The sequence below is a fragment of the Rhinolophus hipposideros genome (assembly GCF_964194185.1).
Source record: "Rhinolophus hipposideros genome assembly, chromosome: 21".
Lineage (NCBI taxonomy): Eukaryota > Metazoa > Chordata > Mammalia > Chiroptera > Rhinolophidae > Rhinolophus > Rhinolophus hipposideros.
The window spans coordinates 3,272,434-3,291,722 of NC_138067.1; the positions used below are offsets into that span (position 1 = coordinate 3,272,434).

The 19,289-nt window shown below is 38.5% G+C and overlaps 1 protein-coding gene across 4 annotated transcripts in view; it reads left to right on the forward strand.

Moving 5' to 3' along the window:
* Window positions 1-19,289, forward strand: part of PHKB (phosphorylase kinase regulatory subunit beta) — a 136,323-nt gene that overhangs the window by 68,565 nt on the left and 48,469 nt on the right. For all 4 annotated transcript variants that reach the window (XM_081030706.1, XM_081030705.1, XM_081030704.1 and 1 more), the window contains one exon: window positions 7,888-7,982. In XM_081030706.1, the coding sequence (XP_080886832.1) occupies window positions 7,888-7,982 (95 nt within the window). The remainder of the gene's footprint in view (window positions 1-7,887; window positions 7,983-19,289) is intronic.

Genomic DNA, 19,289 nt, shown 5'->3' on the forward strand with positions numbered 1-19,289 from the left:
ATTAGCACTCAGACCTAGCTGTGTGTCCTCTGGTTAACAGCTGGTTAAGATGAATAAGATGTCCGAAGATTGAGTCATTTAGTTGTTCTTAACTACTGGATACTGGCCCCAAGAACCATCAAACTTCTATGGATGCTATTAAGATTCCAGACACCATATTTACACCACAGTCCCATTTATGCATTAAAGGAGCTTCAGCTGGATATTTTGTGGGCATGTAGTTGGAGCTACATAAAAATAATAGAACAGTGAAGTCCTTAAAAATATTCTGTAACTGTATATGACTTTAATTCAGGTGAGCTTGTATCCAGTGGAACCTAATAAGAATATTTTGCTCTATGTATTTGTTAGTAAATAATTATACAAAAAGCTGTGTGACTTATTCCATTGTTAGAGCAAAAAGACTTAATATGCTGTTTCCTGGCCCACGGCCTGAACTACCTGTGTTCTCAGAAAATAGTTAATGGTTACAGCGTTTTCTTCTTTAGAAAAATTAGACTTCTAGAAAATCAGTCTTTGCTATAAAAAAGGTAAATAAATTCTAAACATGTTTATTTTAACTCAGATAAGACATATTCTGTGATATAACATTTGACATATCTTAGGATAAAATCATCATTTGTTATGCCTTCAGTTGTTAAATAAATATGGAAGTTTAGAAACTACCCATGTAAGAGATGATCAGTCTGTAGAAAGCAGTGTACTTTTTTGAGTTCTTTGGAGGAAATAACCTTAAAAGTATTTATCACATGAAAGTCAGTTGAAAATTATGATCCTTGGACTGGACCTTTTTTGAGATTAAGAAAGCTAGAGAATTGAACAAGACAAACAAATGAGAAAGAAAAACTCATAGACACAGACAATAATTTAGTGGTTACCAGAGGGTAAGGGGGTGGGGGGTGGGTGATGAGGGTAAGGGGGATCAAATATATGGTGATGGAAGGAGAACTGACTCTAGGTGGTGAACACACAATGGGACTTATAGATGATGTAATACAGAATTGTACACCTGAAATCTATGTAAATTTACTAACAATTGTCACCCCAATAAATTTAATAAAAAAAAAGAAAGCTAGAGAATTATCACTATCTCTATCATATTATAATTATCACTATCTCTATCATATTATAGAGAATATGAGGTTAATAAATGACTTTACTCTGAAATTTTCCCAAAGCCATTAATTAAGTTTAATATATTTTCTTATTCAATATTTTTTTAAAAGAGAAACTAACACATTATTTGTTTAGCTTTAAAGAAAATCTGACTTCTAGACTTCAGTTTGTCTTTTCGACGTACATCATATGTGTAACTAATTTTTCTTACTGTACGTCAGACATTCGCAGTGTTGACTTTCATTTAGGTACTACTATAAGATCCCAGATCATTAAAGATTGGAGCTTTACCTACTGTATAATTCAAGATAGGTGAATAATAGAATGTTTTTAGGAAGGACATTTTGAAAACATTATTCATAAACATCAAATTAAAACAAGGCCTGTTCTTTGATTGTTCTAAGCTTAAATTATTGAGCAATTTTAATTAATTACAGCTTTCTCTCCAATACACACAAACTCCCAAAATATTCATGTGAGTGAAAATTTTATTGAATTTTACAAAGGATTTCTTTTCCTTTTTAGGATAGGTATTATTTAATTTCCTAGGAGTGTTAATAAGAGACTTTTAAGGTGATAAAATAGATATAGAAGTACTTTAAAATATCCCGGATGTTATATACGTATAGAGTTTCCAATTTAATTTCTTGGATCCCTTAAAGTTCTTTGGTAAGTCATTGTTTAGAACTCTGTTTCCAGTAGAAACTATATTTTAAGTGATTATTGACACCCGGCAAACTTGTAACTATGTGATATAGATTATTTCTGACATTATCATCTTTTTCCTCCACTTTATTCTCCCTTGGTTTCATTTCCTTTTTCTTCTCTTCACATTTGTCTTGGACTATAGTGGAAAGATCAAGAGTTTGGGGGTCATGAACTTAGGAACTAAACAGTTCTGGGTGTGAATACAAGTTGTACGACTACTACACAGTGACTTTCAGAATCTTTTTAACTCCCATAATCATCAGTTTCTTTATTTTTATGTTCAAAGGATGAACTGATGAGGAAATACACATAAAGCACTTACTGTGGGACAAACACATATGTAAATGGTTCTACTTCCTGTTCTTCCATCCACATTCCCTCTCTCTCAGCTACCATTTAGGAGACAGTATTTGTGAAAATATGTTTCTTAGTTCTTAGTAAGCAGGTGATTCAGGGTGCTCATGGGCCCTCCTTGGGGGTACCCCAGAGCCAGAAAACATCACAAGAAGAAAATGTTTCCCTCATTGCTACTTAACCATTCACCTCCTCAACGATTCAGCTGCTATTTGTAGGGACCTACTCTGCGCCTGTCACTGTAACATCCAGTAACTCTACAGCAAGAAGAGAATGTGACAACCTAGGGAATATTTTTGTTTCTCTGAGGACGGCCTAGTTATTCTGATATCCTACTACCGCTGTTCTACCGGTGAATTACTACCTAATTCTGGTGTTTGTAACTAAGGGAAGTTCATTTCCACTTGATTTCATTCATGATATTTCTTGCCCAGTTGACCTCAAATATAAAAGCCACTGATTAAGCCTGAAAATCTAATGCTTTTTAAATTCAAGTCCGTGATCACGGGCCCCCTACTGTGCACGAGGCCAGAAGAAACTGAGGTCTTGATTTTCAGTGGGCTGTTGGCACCTTACTCAGTGTAGCACATGGTTTTGTTACTGATCAGTTAAAGATGAAATGAAGAGATAGGAGTGTACAGATGTGTTTGCACATTGTGGTTGCTAAGAGATTTCCCAGCTGCTCCACTTTAGGAAACGTCAAGCAGAAAGACATCCATTTCTGAGGACTTTTGTTATCTTCTTCATAGCATCCGTGTAATTGCTGGTGACCCAAAGTGGGATTCTGTGCAGCAGGCATAAACATCGTGAGAGAGCACGTGAAATACGCTATTACTTTAATAGCCTCACCCAGGAAGATGTTCTTCTTTTAGCTTATTGTATAAATGACTGGCTTTCTTGAAACTAAAATTTTGGGTTGAATTGCTACTAAGGCTAGAAAACGCATAAAAAATTTATGATCCCACCATCAATATGTTAGTAAAATTGAATATGAAAGAAGTGATGCCTGGAGTCCCACAAGACTCTGCGCACATATTGTTAGACTGTGTCCCAGAAATACTACTACTAATACGGGCCTAAAACATGTCAGATGCTGTGCTCTGCACTTTACAAATAGTATCCTCACTGCTCCTCCTAAGTTCTCGATGAGATGAGTAGTGTCGTAAGTGAGGCCCAAGTCACCCAAGATCACAGCCCATGACAGACAGACATTATCGGGTTATCCAGGAATCTGCAGGGTGATTGTGTCACCTGTCATTGGCATTAAATAGGGTCATTAAAAATGACCACTTTGCTAACTTAGTGAGATATTACTTTGTATCCTGTTTTCATTTACATGCTAATTGTTAAAAACATATTTCTTAGTCATTTCTGTAAATTGTCTGATGGTTGCTTTGCCCATTTAATCTTGGTTTTATGGTTTTTCCTCTCAGTCTGCCTGAATGTTTTGTATGTTAGGTGTCTTAAACCTTGCTGGTATTTTCCCAATCTGTTTACCTCTAAACTTGGTTTGTGCTGTTTTTTGCTGAATGAAATTTAAAATCTTTATATATTCATATCTATCATTGTCTATTTAATTTTTACCATGGAAAATAAACATTTAACCTTAGAAAGTTCATCTCTGTTAATTAAGTTAAGAACATATATGTAAATTTGGAATGAATTTGATTTAATATATGAAGCTGAGGATCTACATTTCCTTTTTCTCCAGTGCTCAGTTCTTAACACATGTGTTACTAGTGTGTGTCACTGCAGCTGGAAATCAGTTAGACTTTGAAGCACATAATTTCCCCTGTAAATTATCTGTTGAGCCTATTTTACTGAGTCCTATGTAATTTTGGTGTCATGATAAAAAAAATTACTTGCTCTATTAAATGTTCTTTAAATTGTCATTTCATTAAAGAAACAAAAATTCTTCTTAATATTTTCTTTTTTACCCTCTACAATTATTGTTTGAGGTAAACTCAAAGCACATTTCATGAACCTTCCTGTACATAAAAATGGAAATATTGATGACCTAGTCTGTTCTCTAAGGATTTAAAGATAGCTGTTCTATATGTAAAAATGTTTGATTGTGGGGTTTGGTACTGTCTGGGCAATGTGGAAAGCCATTGCTCTTTTATCCTTGTTGTTTTCATTTTAAATGTGCTATAGTTGGTCAGGTGTAAATTTTTTCAGGCTTGTCACTCTTCACCAGAAAACCGGTGCCAGCAATTGGCACAGTGAGGAGCTCTGTTTTGCTTCCTGACTGATAAAAATCAATGCAGTGAAAACAATAGGTCCATTAACTTGACCTTTTAAGATATTAGTCACTTTTACCATTATGGAAATGACAGTAATGACTATAGCAATTAATGTTTCGAAATTTGTTAACCTACCAATTTATTATTTTGTTTATTGAGTCTCTTGAGTGCCTGCTGTATGCCAGGTGGGGTATAGTCATGAATACGAAGCAGAGAGCCTAGAGGGTTATAGATAAGCACGTGGATACTTGCAAGCACATCGAGCTAGATATGCGGTGCAGTACAAAGAAAGAAATGAGAAAAAATGCAAAGAAATAAGCTTTTTCAAAAACTTGGTTAATTATTTTATTCATATCAATTTTAATAGATTAGCATTTATGCTTTTTAAGGATATAGATTTCTTAATTTATCTGTCATCATTTATAAATAACAAAATAACAAAGATAAAATTTCATTCCTGTAGAATGACAGTAAGACATTAATTATGTAAAATGCTAGTTGGCAGTGGAAATTTTTTCACATCTCAGTGATCAGACAAATGAGATCGGGAAATAATTTGCTGCTATTTAGAATATCACTGTACTAATCAACTCTGCGTCATGAGCTAAACTGATATTAATAAATTGAAATTATGTATCGATATTTGCCATAATTAAGCCTATGTTGGTTTGGTTTAGATTTTGCAAAAGTATTGTCTTTTCAAAGCAAGAGAAGCTTGTTTTATAATATGTTGTCTGATTTGGGTAAGAAAAATACAACCTATCAAGGTCTAAACTGTGTCCCGTTTCTTCCCCCTGGCTATTCCGCCTGTGTTGTACAGAACGTCAGTGTTCTTACAGGGCACGATCGGGGTGTGGGTAAGAGGCCAGACTCCAGGGAGAGACTCCTGCACTTGAACCTGAGCGCTGTAGTGTACCAGCCACGTGCAAGTCGCGTACCCCCTCGGTGCCTCCATAGGTCGTCTGTGTCAAGGGTGTTGTGAATTCATACACGTGAAATGCTTAGAGAAAGCCAGGAGCGTAGTAAGCATAAGCACTGCCTAAGTAAGCCCTGGTGCCGCTGCTGTGGGCAGGCGCAGTGGTGCCTGTGCTGCTTCTGTGGCCGCTGCTGCTTACGCTCCTGCTTTTCCTTGTTATTCTGCTATTAATATCACTTTTATTATTATTATTAAAGACATCTTCCAAGAGTTACTCAAAGCACCTTCGGTGATTTTTGTCTAATGGATGACATTGCCCATGTGCCTTGAGGTTACCTCAGAATAGAACTATAATGAGAAACATTCCCCAACCTGCAAGGAAATTGACAAGCATTTTCCTGGTTGACTCCTTGCTCTGTTTTTCAGAATTATTCACTGCCTAAAAGTGGTACCTAAAAAGCTATGGAAATGAGGTGCGATTTTTTTTAAAAGTAAATATGAAACACAGGTGACTTATACAAGAGTCAGCATGGTATCGATTTTACGTAGCAGTACAAAGCTGAAGATCAAGAATGAAATGAGCACATTTTCATAGCGTGTGTGCAGTAAAAAGAAAGAAGTGTGCTGACTCACTTTAGGAGAAGTGGGAATCTTCTGATGTTATTATTCAATTAAGGTTCACATGTCTGAGCATAATGAAGATAATTTTATCTTCATACATAACTGCTGGGTCAGAGAGTATGCTCTCTATATATTTGCATAAATAATTCCAACTTGTACTCCGCTCGGGTTCTGCGGAATTACATTTCAGGGGTTTTTTTCCTACCACCACCCCCTCCCATCACAGTCCCTTCTGGGTCCTCAGAGAATCCCTTCTCCAGTGAGCCTCAGGTGTTCATGAGACCCTGACTTAGGACCTTCTTCCCACCCTCCTCTGCCAAACACTCTAAATTCCCTCCTTGTCATATCCTTGGATTTGATCGAAAGTTGCCACAGGGAACTACCACACGAAAAGGGTTTCCGTGTTTACAGGACTATAGCGGCTGAGATCACTGTTCTCGTGCTTGTTAGTGCCCTGGGAACCACGGCCCATCTCAGAAATCTCTTTAGAATTTAGTATCAGGAAACACCTTGTCTCCCCTTGATGAACTGGTTTCCTGCCTTGAGAATGCAAATACATTATTTTGAGAACAGCTTTGTTGAGGTGTAATTTACATACCATACATTTCACCTATTTAAAGTTTACAATTCAGTGGTTTTTAATATATTCATAGAGAATTATGCAACCATCAGCACAATCAATTCTGAATATTTTCATCACCCTCCAAAAATGAAGCTCATATCCTTTAGCAGTCACCACCCACTTTCTCCTAATCGCTTCATCTCACCCCAGCATTAGACAGTCATTAATCTATTTTCTATTTCTATAGATTTGCCCCTTCTGGACATTTCATCTACCTCGAATCATATAACGTGTGGCCTTTTGTGACTGGCTTTTTTCACTTAGCCTGTTTTCAAGGTTCATCCATGGATCAGCATTTCATTCATGTATGGCAGAATAACATTTCGTTGTATGTATAGACCACATTTGATTTATCCATTCATCTGATAAATTCACCAATGAAAGAATCTGGTCCTGGGCTTTTTTTGTAACTGTACTTATTACAAATCTGTTCAGATTTTATATTTCCTCTTGAGTCACTTTTGGTGATTTGTGTATTTCTAGGAATTTGTCCCCATCCATCTACGTTATCTAAATTATTGGCATGCATTTGCTCATAGTATTCTCTTACAATCCTTAAGGCTAGTAGTGACATTTCTACTTTCATTCCTAATTTAGTAATTTGAGTCTTCTTTCTCTTTCTTTTGGTCAATCTAGCTAAAGGTTTGTCAACTTTTGAGCTTTTCAAGAATCTATTAATAGTTTTCGTTTCATCTATATTCTCTGTTGTTTATATATATTCTATTTCATTAATTTCCACTGTAATCTTTATTATTTCCTTTCTTCTGCTTACTTTTGATTTGGTTTACTCTTTCTCATCCACTGTCTTAAGGTGGAAGGATAGGTTATTGATTAAAGATTTTTCTTCTGTATTAATATAGACATCTACAGCTATAAATTTACCTCTGAATATTGCTTTACCTACATTCCATAAGTTTTGGTATGTTGTATCTTCATTTTCAATTATCTCATCAGAAAGTACATTAGAAAGTATTTTCTAATTTCCCTTTTGCTTTCTTCTTCGACTCATCCATTTTTTAGGAATGTGGTCTTTAATTTCCATATTTGTGAATTTCTAAAACTTCTTTCTGTTATTGATTTCTAATTTATTCTATTGAGGTCAGAGAATATGCTCTGTATGACTTCAATCCTTTTAAATTTATTGAAGCTTGTTTTATGGCCTGGTATATGGAAGATGTTCCATGTGCATGAGAAGGATGTGTATTCTGTTCTTGTTGATAGAGTTCTATAAATATCTATGAGATTTTGTTGGTTTGTTTTGTTGTGCAGATGCAGTTTTGGTAATGTCTTTCCCCTTTTTTTTCCAGCTGATGAACTAATCAGTCCTAAAGACATCGATCCTATCCAGCGCTATGTCCCACTACAGAATCAACGTAACGTGAGCATGAGGTTTTCCAATCAGGTAAAGAGATCTTTCGTTTTTTAAATTAAGCTCATCCAGAGACATTTAAATCTTAATTGAAGAAGAAATTTTATTCTGAATGGGATTATTATTGCTCCTTCTGAGGGCAAGGTTTTCTCCCTCTTCTGATTAGTTAAGATTTATTTGTTATGTCAACTATACCATAATTTTAAAAAAAGGACTTGTGGTAAAGGGCTATTTGTAAATGAGGAGGAATGAATCAGGTATGTCCAACAAGACATCTTCCAGATAAACATTGTCATCTTCACAGTGGTTGCATTTTAGGTGTCAGATGTCCTCCAGAAGATGCAATGTGTATGGGTGTCAGTGGCGTGGGTGGGATGGCGCTGGTATTGAAGGGAGCGAGGTCCCGTGAAGGACTCTGTGCTTGGTGTCTCTCCTGTGCCATATCTGTGACAGGACCGAGTGAGTGAGTGGCAGAGTTGCTCTTTGTACTTCGTGACATGCCAGGTGAAGGAATAGTGTACATTTTTAGTTAGTCCTGTGGATTCAGACTATATTGTGTCAACAAAATAAGTGTTTGTAGCATCAGCAAGATTGATGTTGACATGAGCAAGCCCTCAAGTATTAAACGATACCAGTAATGAGGATGGTTAAAATGAAAATGCTGTGGACTGTGGGAACTGCCTGAGGGGAAAGGGAATGGACCCGAGTGTGTGCCTGGGCTCCCAACCAGTTAATATTTACTCCATAAGAACAGCAAGTGTCAGCACTGACAGAAGATACACATACGGAATGTAAATGCTCCTTTTATTTAAAAAAAACATACATCTACATCTCACACACACACACACACACACACACACACGCACGTGCGCGCTTGTTTTAATGAGAGAAAGGGAGAGCCAATCAGATCCATTAGGTTCCGTCACATCATTTCTCTGATTCTTTTGCTGGTCTTCAACAAAACATGTAATTACTCTGAGTGGTTTATAGATCAGAGCCCTTGGGAGACTTTTAAATAAATGTTAAGATTTTTCTCAAGAATATAAAATCCCTGTGTTAATACGTGCCAGAAATTTTTCACCAGCCTGTTAGCTCCTTATTAGGTGGGGATTTGGCCTTTATCTCAGTTACCATTCATGTCCGTGCAGTGCACGTGAACATTCTGTACAGTCTGAGATGTGCAATTCTTCTTGAAGAAATGGTAACACAGGGAATACATTTCACTTCCTATTACCCAATGCTGAGACGCTGAGACTTTGAGCCATTTTAGGACTGTGTGCTCAGTTACCTAGCATTTCACACGTATGAGCCACTTCTCTGGGGTGGTGAAATCTCAAAGCCTTTCCTTAGAAAATAAAGAAATAAGTCACAGACTTGAGCTGGGGGGCAGGAGACAGAGAACATCAAAGCACAGGGCTAACGAAATCAACCAATTAAACAGTTATTTCATGCTTGACACACAGAAGGAAAGCTGTGGGTTGCGTGTAATTTTTGACTGCAATATACTTGCAACTCTTTCTCTCCCACTCAAGAAAGCTTATCAGAGTACAAGTGAATGCGAGTGAATTTTATAGAGAATTCACTCTGGGTGAAATCTTTTTCTACTGTTTCTCCTAAATTATCTGTGGCAGGCCTCCAGGCAGAGTCACATCCCAGCTAAGAGACTTGCTCTAGGGTGAAGACACATGGGGATTGCATCTGTGCAGAGTTGTGTACTGTTTCTGAAAGGGAGATGATGGGGACAATTGGCAGCAGAAAATTGCGGGGAGCTGTCATGCCAGGCTATTGGCAGCTTGGTTGGGGTGGGATACAAAATGGCGGGGTGTCTCTGCCACTTTCTCAGCCATTTAAGCGGCAGCCAAGACTCGGCGTGCCCGTGTCCATGGCTGGGGCCAGGTGCCATGAACTCTGTGCACCTCAGAGGTCAGGCCAGCCCTCCGCTTGCATGTGGGTGTCATGACCGACCAGATCCGACTTTGCAGGTGACTGATCTGTGGGGATTGACCTGGTGCTTTAAACCCTTCCAAGTGTTGGGAAAAGTACGTAGAGAGGAGTGAAGTTCAGACAATTCCTGAAAATGAGAGAAGTCTCTGACTTCAAGGAGGGTGTATTGGGGTCCCCGTGACCACCCTGAGCCTCAGTGACTGACCAGAAGGACACAGGACTGTTATACTTGCAGTTATGGTTTCTTACAGTGAAAGGCACAGGATGAAATCAGCAAAGGCACACGAGGTGAGTCCTGGGGAAACCAGGCACCAGGTCCCACTATCCTCTCCCAGTGGAGTCATGCGCGTGGGACACAATTACCCAGCACTGAGGTGTGACAACACGTATAAAGTGTTGCCAGCGCTTCAGCAAGGGAAGCTTGCTCAAGCCTGAATGTCCAGGACTTTTACTGAGGGTCAGTCCTGTACTCATGTAATGCCTGCATGGCTGACCTTGGTCATTAAAGCTCTAGCCCCCCAGAGAAAAAGCAGAAGTTCACCATAAACCACACCGTTAGCATAAGTCGCCTGGATTAACTGGAACAGTATGGCCCCAGCATCAGGCCTGCACACACAGAGCCTTCCAAGCCTCCAGCCAAGGGCCCGTCCTGAAAACATGGCTGTCTTGGGAATATTCGGGGTTTGAATAACCCAGGCCTGCTACATCAACTCATTGCTTCCCAGAGGATTGTAGCAGAAGGAAGTTTCCAGAATCCAGGAAACAGGGAGTGCCAAAGCTGTAGAAGTCCACTCCTTTAAGTACACACAGGACTCTTGGCATGTCACAAATCCAAAGCATTGAGGAGAAGCCTGAGAACTGTGGTCGGGGCCTGTTGGCTGTCTCAGGCCACCAGCCTCGGCACTCAGCCCAGTGTCTGTGGGGCCTCGGGAATGTGACTGCACTACAGTTCCTCAAGTTCTGAGCTTCTTAGCCAGACCAGTCCGCCTCCTCCTTTCCAGCTTTCAAAGTCTTTCATCACTATCCACTGGATTATTTCCGGGGGAGATAATTATACTTAGAGCAGAAGGGAGAATCGTGTCTCGGCCATCTTATTCCCACTTCCCTGTATTTAAAGGAGAGTTTATCTTCATAAATCTTTCCTTGACTGAAAATTGGAGTTAAGATTTCTTCTGTTCCTTGAATCACCATTTTTCCTCCAGAATAATTATTGAAAACAACAATGACTATCATTATTTTTTTTATAAAAGCTTTATTGAGGTATAATTTACATTCAATACAGGTCACTAATTAAGTGTACAATTCAATGTTTTTTAGTATATTCACCACAGTCAATTTTAGGACATTTTCATCACCCCCAAAAGGAAGCCTGTACCCTCTAACAGCCACTCCCCTCTTTTCTTCACTTTCTTTCTCCCCCTACCCCGGCCTTAGGCAACTGCTTTAATATATATGAATTTTCCTATTCTGAGTACATCATATAATGGTTTCGTATAATATCTTGGATTTTGTGATTGGCTTTTTTCAATTCACGTAATGTTTTCAAAGTTTATCAACGTTGTAGCCCACGTCAAGCCTTCATTCGTTTCTGTAGCTGAATGACATTCCACTATATTTGTTTATCGGTTCATCTGTTGGTAGACATTTGGGTTGTTTCCAGTTTTTAGTTATTATGAATAATGCTGCTGTGAAATTTTGTGTGCAAGTTTTTATGTAACATGTTCATATTTTTCTTGGATAGAATGGAATTGCTAGGTTATATACTAACTGTATGTTTAACATTTGGAGGAATTGCCAGGCTGTTTTTCAAAGTGGCTGCACCATTTTGCGCTCCTAGCAGCAATGAATGAGGCTTCCAATTGCTCTACATTCTTGTCAACACTTGTTTTGATTGTAGCCATTCTTGTCACTGAGAAGTGCTTTATCATGTGGTTTTGATTTGCCTTTCTCTAGTTACTAATGTTGTTGAGCATCTTCATGTGAATATTAGCAATTTGTATACAGGTCTTCTTTGGAGAAACATCTGCTAAAATACTGTGGTCATTTTAAATTGAGTTGTCTTTTTATTATTGTGTTACAAGAGTTCTTTATATATTCTAGATATAATCCCTTATATGATTGCAGATATTTTTCCCCTTCTACACTATCATTCCAATTTCTTTATGGTGTCTTTTGAAGCACAGAAATTTTGCATTTAGATGACGTCCAATTTATCTACTATTTCTTTGGTTGCTTGTTCTTTTAGTGTCATGCCTAAGAAACCATTGCCTGATCCAGTGTTGCGAAGATTTATGCCTATGTTTTCTTTCAAGAATTTTATAGATTTAACGCATACATTTAGGTCTCTGATCCATTTTGAGTTGATTTTTGTATATGGTGTGAGGTAGGCATCCAACTTCATTCTTTGCATGTGGATATCCAGTTATTACAGCACCATTTGTTGAATTTCCAGAGTGTTGTTTTTTCATTTTTATTACTGTGGTTAACATAATACATTACCTAATATTTATTATTTTAACCATTCATAAGTGTATCATTCAGTGGCGTTAAATAAATGTACAATATTATATAACCATCACTGCTATCTATACCCAAAACTTTTTCATCATCCCCAACAAAAACTCTCTACCTATTAAACAATATCTCTCCCTTCTCCCCTCCCTCCAGCCCCTGGTAACTTCTGTTCTACTTTCTCTATGAATCTGCCTATTCTAGGTCCCTCATATAGGTGGAGTCATACGATATTTGCCTTTCTGTGATTGGCTTACTTTGCTAAGTTTAATGTTCAATGTAATTTTTTTTTGTTTCATTAGTGTGGTGTTTCTCTTTCTTCCTGCTGGTTATCTTGTCACTTATCTGGTGATCCTCAATGACCCAATCATCTATTAGTATGATACACAGCCTGATTATTCTCAGTTATTAAGTAGTCTCTTCCTACCACCTCAGCAAGAGGTGAGGAAGTTGTGATTGGGAGGTTGTCTGTCAGGGCGCGGGGCCAGCATCGCCCTTGCCAAACACCAGAATGGGAGGGCTTTACTCTGAGAAATCTACTGCCTCTAGACGTGTTAAGTCACCTCGGGCAGTTTGTTCAGTACATTAAGGGAAAACCCCGTGTTGTAATTGCTGACTGTGGTTTCTTACGTGGGGCATGGGGTGGGCTACTGGGGCTTTAATCAGGTCTGTGTCACGCCCCACTTTTCCCGTCTGCCCTCCATTGTTCCTGCAAACACGGGAGGAACAGGGGTCCCCTGGGGCCCCCCGTTTGGTGTGTCAGCTCCCACACCTGTGGCCTCATTGTGGGGAATACTCTTTAAGTGCTATAGTTTGGGTTCTGTTGGCTTCCACTGCTCTGCTTTATTCATTATGCGCTTACGTTACCAACTTTTAATGCACTGAAATATCTTATTTGAATGCCCTCTGTTTTTCTAGTCATTGCTATGGCTTTCGTCTTTTTTGTTTATTTTGAACATCTATATGGTCATTTCTGTGGGATCTGAAGAGATGAGAATTGAGGGCATGTGCTCACTTTGCTCTCTAGAACTGGAAGCCTTGGCCTCACCTACTATCTTCGGTCTTATCATCTTGTTTCTGGGAAGTGTCATTTTCTCCAGCTATACCTTATGCTTCTTTAGATCTCAGGCAGCGAACCCACACTGGGATTTAAGCAGAGTAGATGTTCATTAACGCATACATTTAGGTCTCTGATCCATTTTGAGTTGTGATGGCCCCAAACAGGTAGAATCCAAGTAAATTAAACACCAAAATTATTCAAATGTTTTGGTAAAGAAACATTGGAAAGAAAATAATTTACCCCAAACTGTTACAAACAGGGTAACTAACAGTGCTTGCTCTTCCCCCACCCCACTTTCCTATGTCACATTTGATTAAATTATACAAAAGACTATTATCTAATCATCCTATAAATTTCTCCCTGAAAACAAGTCTTGTGGGTTTGGAAGCTGTACCATTGAGCCTGCTTTCCCATAGCCCTTGCATACTCCATGTTACAACACTTGTCATTCTATTGTAGTTGTTGGTTTACACGCCTGAGTTTCTGGCCAGGGTCCTCAGAGCAGACAACGTGTCTTCTTCTCTGTGTTCTGTCAGACCACTATGGTATTTGACAGGGCAAGAGAAAGGAAGTGAGGGAAACAAGAATAATGACTATTGACTGTGTTCCTACTGTTTATGGCGCGCTGCAAATTATGGCTGCTTTGAACACTTTTCTGACATAACATTATTATACTTGCTTCACAGAGAGAGAAGGTGAGTCTCAGAGGCTTAGTCATTTTTCCAAGGGCACACAGTTGTCAAGTGGCAGAACCCAAATGAAGGTGTTAACTGAGGAAGGGAAGGAGAGAGGGATGTCAGACTTGGAAGCAGTGTTTTCATAATGGTGTGAAAAGGTGCTGACAGAGGACGTAGCTGGTTTCCTGAACGGTCTGGCTCAGATCACGTCACAGAACTATAGCAGCACCTGTGCCTTCAGACACCGAGAGGCCTGTGGACATGACCTGAAATATCAAGTGCAAAGATGTCACATCAGTGTGACAAAACGTATGCTAGGATTCATTATACATAACATCTACCGTGTTAAAGGGGTCTCACTGTTTCTTCCTTCTCTGTTAGCACTAGGATGAGGTGAAGTCCACAGTCTAACAATTAGCAATTTTATTAGGGATTTCCTTCTTGCTTATCCAAAACAACAAAACCAAAGCCCACTTCAGGAGACTAGCAAGCTTCTGTGTCTGAGTTTACTCCCCTCTCCTTCCACTCCAACTTGTCCTGTGAGGGGTCCATCCTTCTCTGTTGCTTTAGGTAATCCTGGTGCTGGCTGCCTACTGATTCTGTGAATGAGATTTTCATTGTTCTGACAGCAGCGTCTCTCCCTCGTTCATGTGAGATAATGGTTCATCGAAGACCGTGTTTGTTTCCAGCCTTTGCTGCCCATTCATATGTATTTGGAAGAGGTCTGATTGCTGCAGAAATTAAGCAGCTGACCGACCATGTACTGTTCACTGACTGAGTGTGTTCTGCATGACAGTTGTCCACCACAGATAAGCTAACCCCGTAGAGGACATCCATTTGTAGTAACTGGAGGGTGGGTTTCTGGAGTTTTATAGCAAATGGACTTGATTTTGAAATGTGTGTTATATTAATCAGAATATAGAAGGTTCCTGGTTAAAAAGAATGACACATTTAATACCTTTTTAAATGTTTGCAGGATTCTGTCTGAATCTAATATAACGGAATAGCATAAGAGCAGCCAGGAACTGGGTTTCTCTTCTTCATTTTAAAAGCAATTTGAGAAAAAACATTTTTTTTTTCTTGAAATGGACGTTGAATGCAAGTGAATTTTTACATAAATAAGTCATTCTAATATCAAAGGAAGAGTCACAGAAGGAAAAAAACGACTCTGAAAATGCTGTTTATCATTCAAGAATATAAACAAGAGAGGTTTCATGTTGGGTGTTCTGCCTGCACAACAGCTAAAAGTACAGCCTCTGCAGGCACCACGTCTGGGCTTGAGCTAAAGCGTGGGCCAGCTGGGTAACCTCTGTGTGCCTTAGTTTCCACACATGGAAAACCAGAATCGTGCCTCATAGACCCGTGGTAAGGAGTAAGGGTTAGTACAGGTGCAGCGCTTAGACCAGCCTCTGATTTACAGTTAAGCACTCAACAAATGTTAGCTGCTATTGTTATTATTATTTATATTTTGACAGTTCCAGTGCAGACATGGTAGTTAGTTGAGGTACCCAGTAGATAATGAGCAGAAAGATACGAGGTTGTGTGGTGTTGAACATAGCTCATGGTGGAAATTGAAATGATGAGACACAGTTCTTGGAAGGCTAGGCTTGAGGCTTAGTTGTTTGCCAGGCTGTGGCTAATGCAGATGGAGGATGTAAAACCATGTCAATGGATGGAAAAGTGTGGGGAATTTTGACTTGGAGACAGTGGTTCAAGAAGATTGACTGCCTAGCTGGCTGGGGAAGCGCATAGCACTGGCAGACATTCAGTGCTGGTCTTTAGACCCTGTATCCTTCACCTGCATCATTCGGGTCATCCGGACCAGGCCTCCAAATGCATCCAGAGTGAAGTTCACTAATCTAGAAAATGATTTTTCTGGGATTGATTTGTAAATCTCCTTCTAGCACTTCTGTTGCTGGCTTCCACGATCTAGGCTACTGGTAGTCTTTGTGTGATTGTGGTGGATGGTGTGCCCAGAAGCCAGATTGTCGGGAGTTAAAGAGTGATTAAAACGGCGGAAGACCATCTGTTCACAAAGTGAGTTTTGCTGCAATCCAAGAAAGGTTATAAGCCTCTCCTAATTTAGTCGGTTCATTATGCAGCACTCCCACAACACGGACTTATCCCAACTTCCCTCTCTTATTCTTGTTTCAAATCTGTTCATAGTTTTTAAAGGTTATTAATCTTAGGTGATTTAAGGAAATTTTTCATGAGGCTCAGTTTTATTTGGTTCACTTCATTCTAATGCTCTCAAGGAGTTGAACCAATTTGAGACAATTTCTACTTAAAAGATGAAAAAAATATATAAAACTTCATTGCATTGGCAAGGAAAGAACATGTTTGTATGGGACCAAAAAGCCAAATTTATCTACAAGCATGAATTTATCTACAAGAATGAATTTGAGTACTGAACAGAAAGACATTCTTATGATTATCATAATAAAGCAGAATAAAATAGTTAAGGCATCAAAAATGTTTGTGAAAGCCTACCCTTCATATGCCGTACTGACAGAGATTCTTTTCAGACGGTACTGGATTCCGTCTTTAGGGGAAATAAGTGTCTCCTACCAACTAGTGTTTATACTAGAGCCAATTAAAATTAAATGCCTTGATCAAAACTATCTAGAACTGAGAAAGTTAAGTTGGAATTAAAAAAAAAAGAGCTTAAGCACATTTAATAGCATCATTCTAATTAACCCAGTGAACTTATTAAAATTAAAAGTTCCAATAATAGGCAAAGAGATAATGAAATATTTCATCTACAAGATGAAAACGTCTTAAAGTCACGGCTGAAATGTAAAAGAAGAAGAGTAGTTCCTAGTAAGACAGTAAGTCCAGAATCAAGTCCAGAATCGTACATACGAGGAATGGGGTGATCAAGGGTGGTTTTAACAAATCTGCTCCAGGCCTCACTTCACAGCCTGCTCTGGCCCAGCTCACTCAGCTCGCCTGTTCCTGGCATTGTACCCTGAGGAAAAAATCCTCTTCATTCATAAATATAAATAAACGTATGAACTTGTCTGGGACTTCCCTACTTCCCTTTTTGTCCCTTAGTTTGAGTCTAGTAACAGTTTTTGATGGGCTTTGATCTTTGAAGAAAAACTGCCCTTTAGCCCTGTTCTAACTCCCTCTCACTGAATGACCCACAGTACATGAAGCTGCCCTCTTCTAAACCACGGGAAGGGACTCTGGGAAGCCCCACTTCCCTGAGGGCCGTGGGGAGTTCCAGGTGTTTTTGCCCTTCTACTCGTGAATAAAGTAGGAGTATTTTTGGTCAGCTCCTTGAAGCAATACTTTACATTTATTGAATAATTATTTCATGTGTTTGACACATGCTTGAGAGAATCTGGTTGCATATTTGTCATTTTCAGTGACACCCAAGCTTGGAATCTGAGAATTATGTTTAATGTGCCAATTAAAATGGATTGATCTACTTTGACAGGCTTTGGAGAAAAGGCAAATATGAAAGGAATGCTTTTTAGTCATAAGAGCTTATTTTTCAAGCTATAAGGCTCTAGATTTAGGATGAAAGTCAGTACTTATTTACTCAATCCTGTACATATTTATACAGAGCTGAGCTAAAAACATAAATACTTGTTGGTCTCTTTTCAAGTGAATGAATAAAGGGGGGCTTTGTGCTTTGTTTTCTGAAAATACAGGTGCATACAATTTTGTATGATTTATTTTCCTGAAAATTAAAGAACACTGCATATATGTAATCAACTTTTGTTTTTAAAGAGGTGACCTGGTACAGTGGCTCTGTTTCACACAGGGTGACTGCAAAACCAGTCTCTTCTGCTTACTGCCCTGGGGCAGCTTCAGTGATCCTGCTAAGCCTCCTGTCTTCATTTGTTAACTAGGGATAATAATTCCTAACTCATGTTGGTCAAACATGATTAAATGATCATGTATGTAAAGCGCTAACAAAATGTCTGACACATTACAAGAGCTCATAAATATTGTTATTTTTATTTTGTTCCAAATAACTTAATTTTATAAATAATATTACTTTCTCATTAATGAGAATAAGACAAATTCTGAAAAGTCTGAGGAAAACATTATATTTTTAACATCTTGGCTATTACCATACATGAGTTTTTTTATTCTGTGGTTAGAGTCTTATTGCATGTTCAGTTTTGCATTCACTAACTGTTATGCTAGCATAGTTATTTTTCATATTATTTCTATAAAATGTTATTTGTAATGCCTATGTATTTTTTGTCATTTGCTATATTAAGATTTCCTTGACCATACACTTTACTTTGTCTGACCATGCACTTTACTGTAATAATGTCTGTTCTAGAACTTTATCCTAATAAGAGCCCATTAAGATTTGATGTTTACTGCAGCATTGTAGCATTTTCAAGACAGTTGATGTGTCTAAATTGCTTTTCATTAAAAGGTCTGTACTTACTCAATGCTTTTCTGTTGCCAAATGAAATACTTTATATTCCATAGTGTTCATTAGCTAATGAAAATAAGGCAAGAGGCTATAAAACAATTTTACACTTACATAAAAATCATAAATATGAAAATCACTTTAAAAATTTTCTTTCCCTAAAACATACTTGATCCAAGCATATTGTTACAGACCTTAGTCCAGATTTGGGAATGTTGAATTTTTCAAAAATCAAATGTGTATAAGCCATGAAGTACCCATAGTTCTGTAATAGACAGGAGCCGATTTCTTCTTGTTTTACTGCTAAAGTTCAAAACCATTTGCCAGCTCCTTCTGTTTACTGCCTGTACCTCCCATACATGGCAGAATATTGAGAGTTTATTAAGAGAATATTTAGATTGTCAAGAGCATGTTGTTTAACTCCCAGTTTTTATAGATCAGGAAATGAGATTCCAAGAGAAAGTGACATTTCCAGGTTGACGCAGGTACAGATCTAAGGCTGGAACCCAGGTTTCCTGAAGTATGGCCTGGCGAGCCGTGTCCACGCTGGTATCCACCTGGGTACAAACTGTGCATTTACTGTATGGTATGAAAGAAAACTCTTTTCAGTGACACTTTTAAAGATTGTAAGGCTGACTGTATTCAGGACCATTGCAATATTGTGTTTCCTGAACATAAGACCTAGCTGGACCATCAGTTCTAATGTGTCTTTTGGAGCAAAAATTAATATAAGATCCGGTCTTATTTTA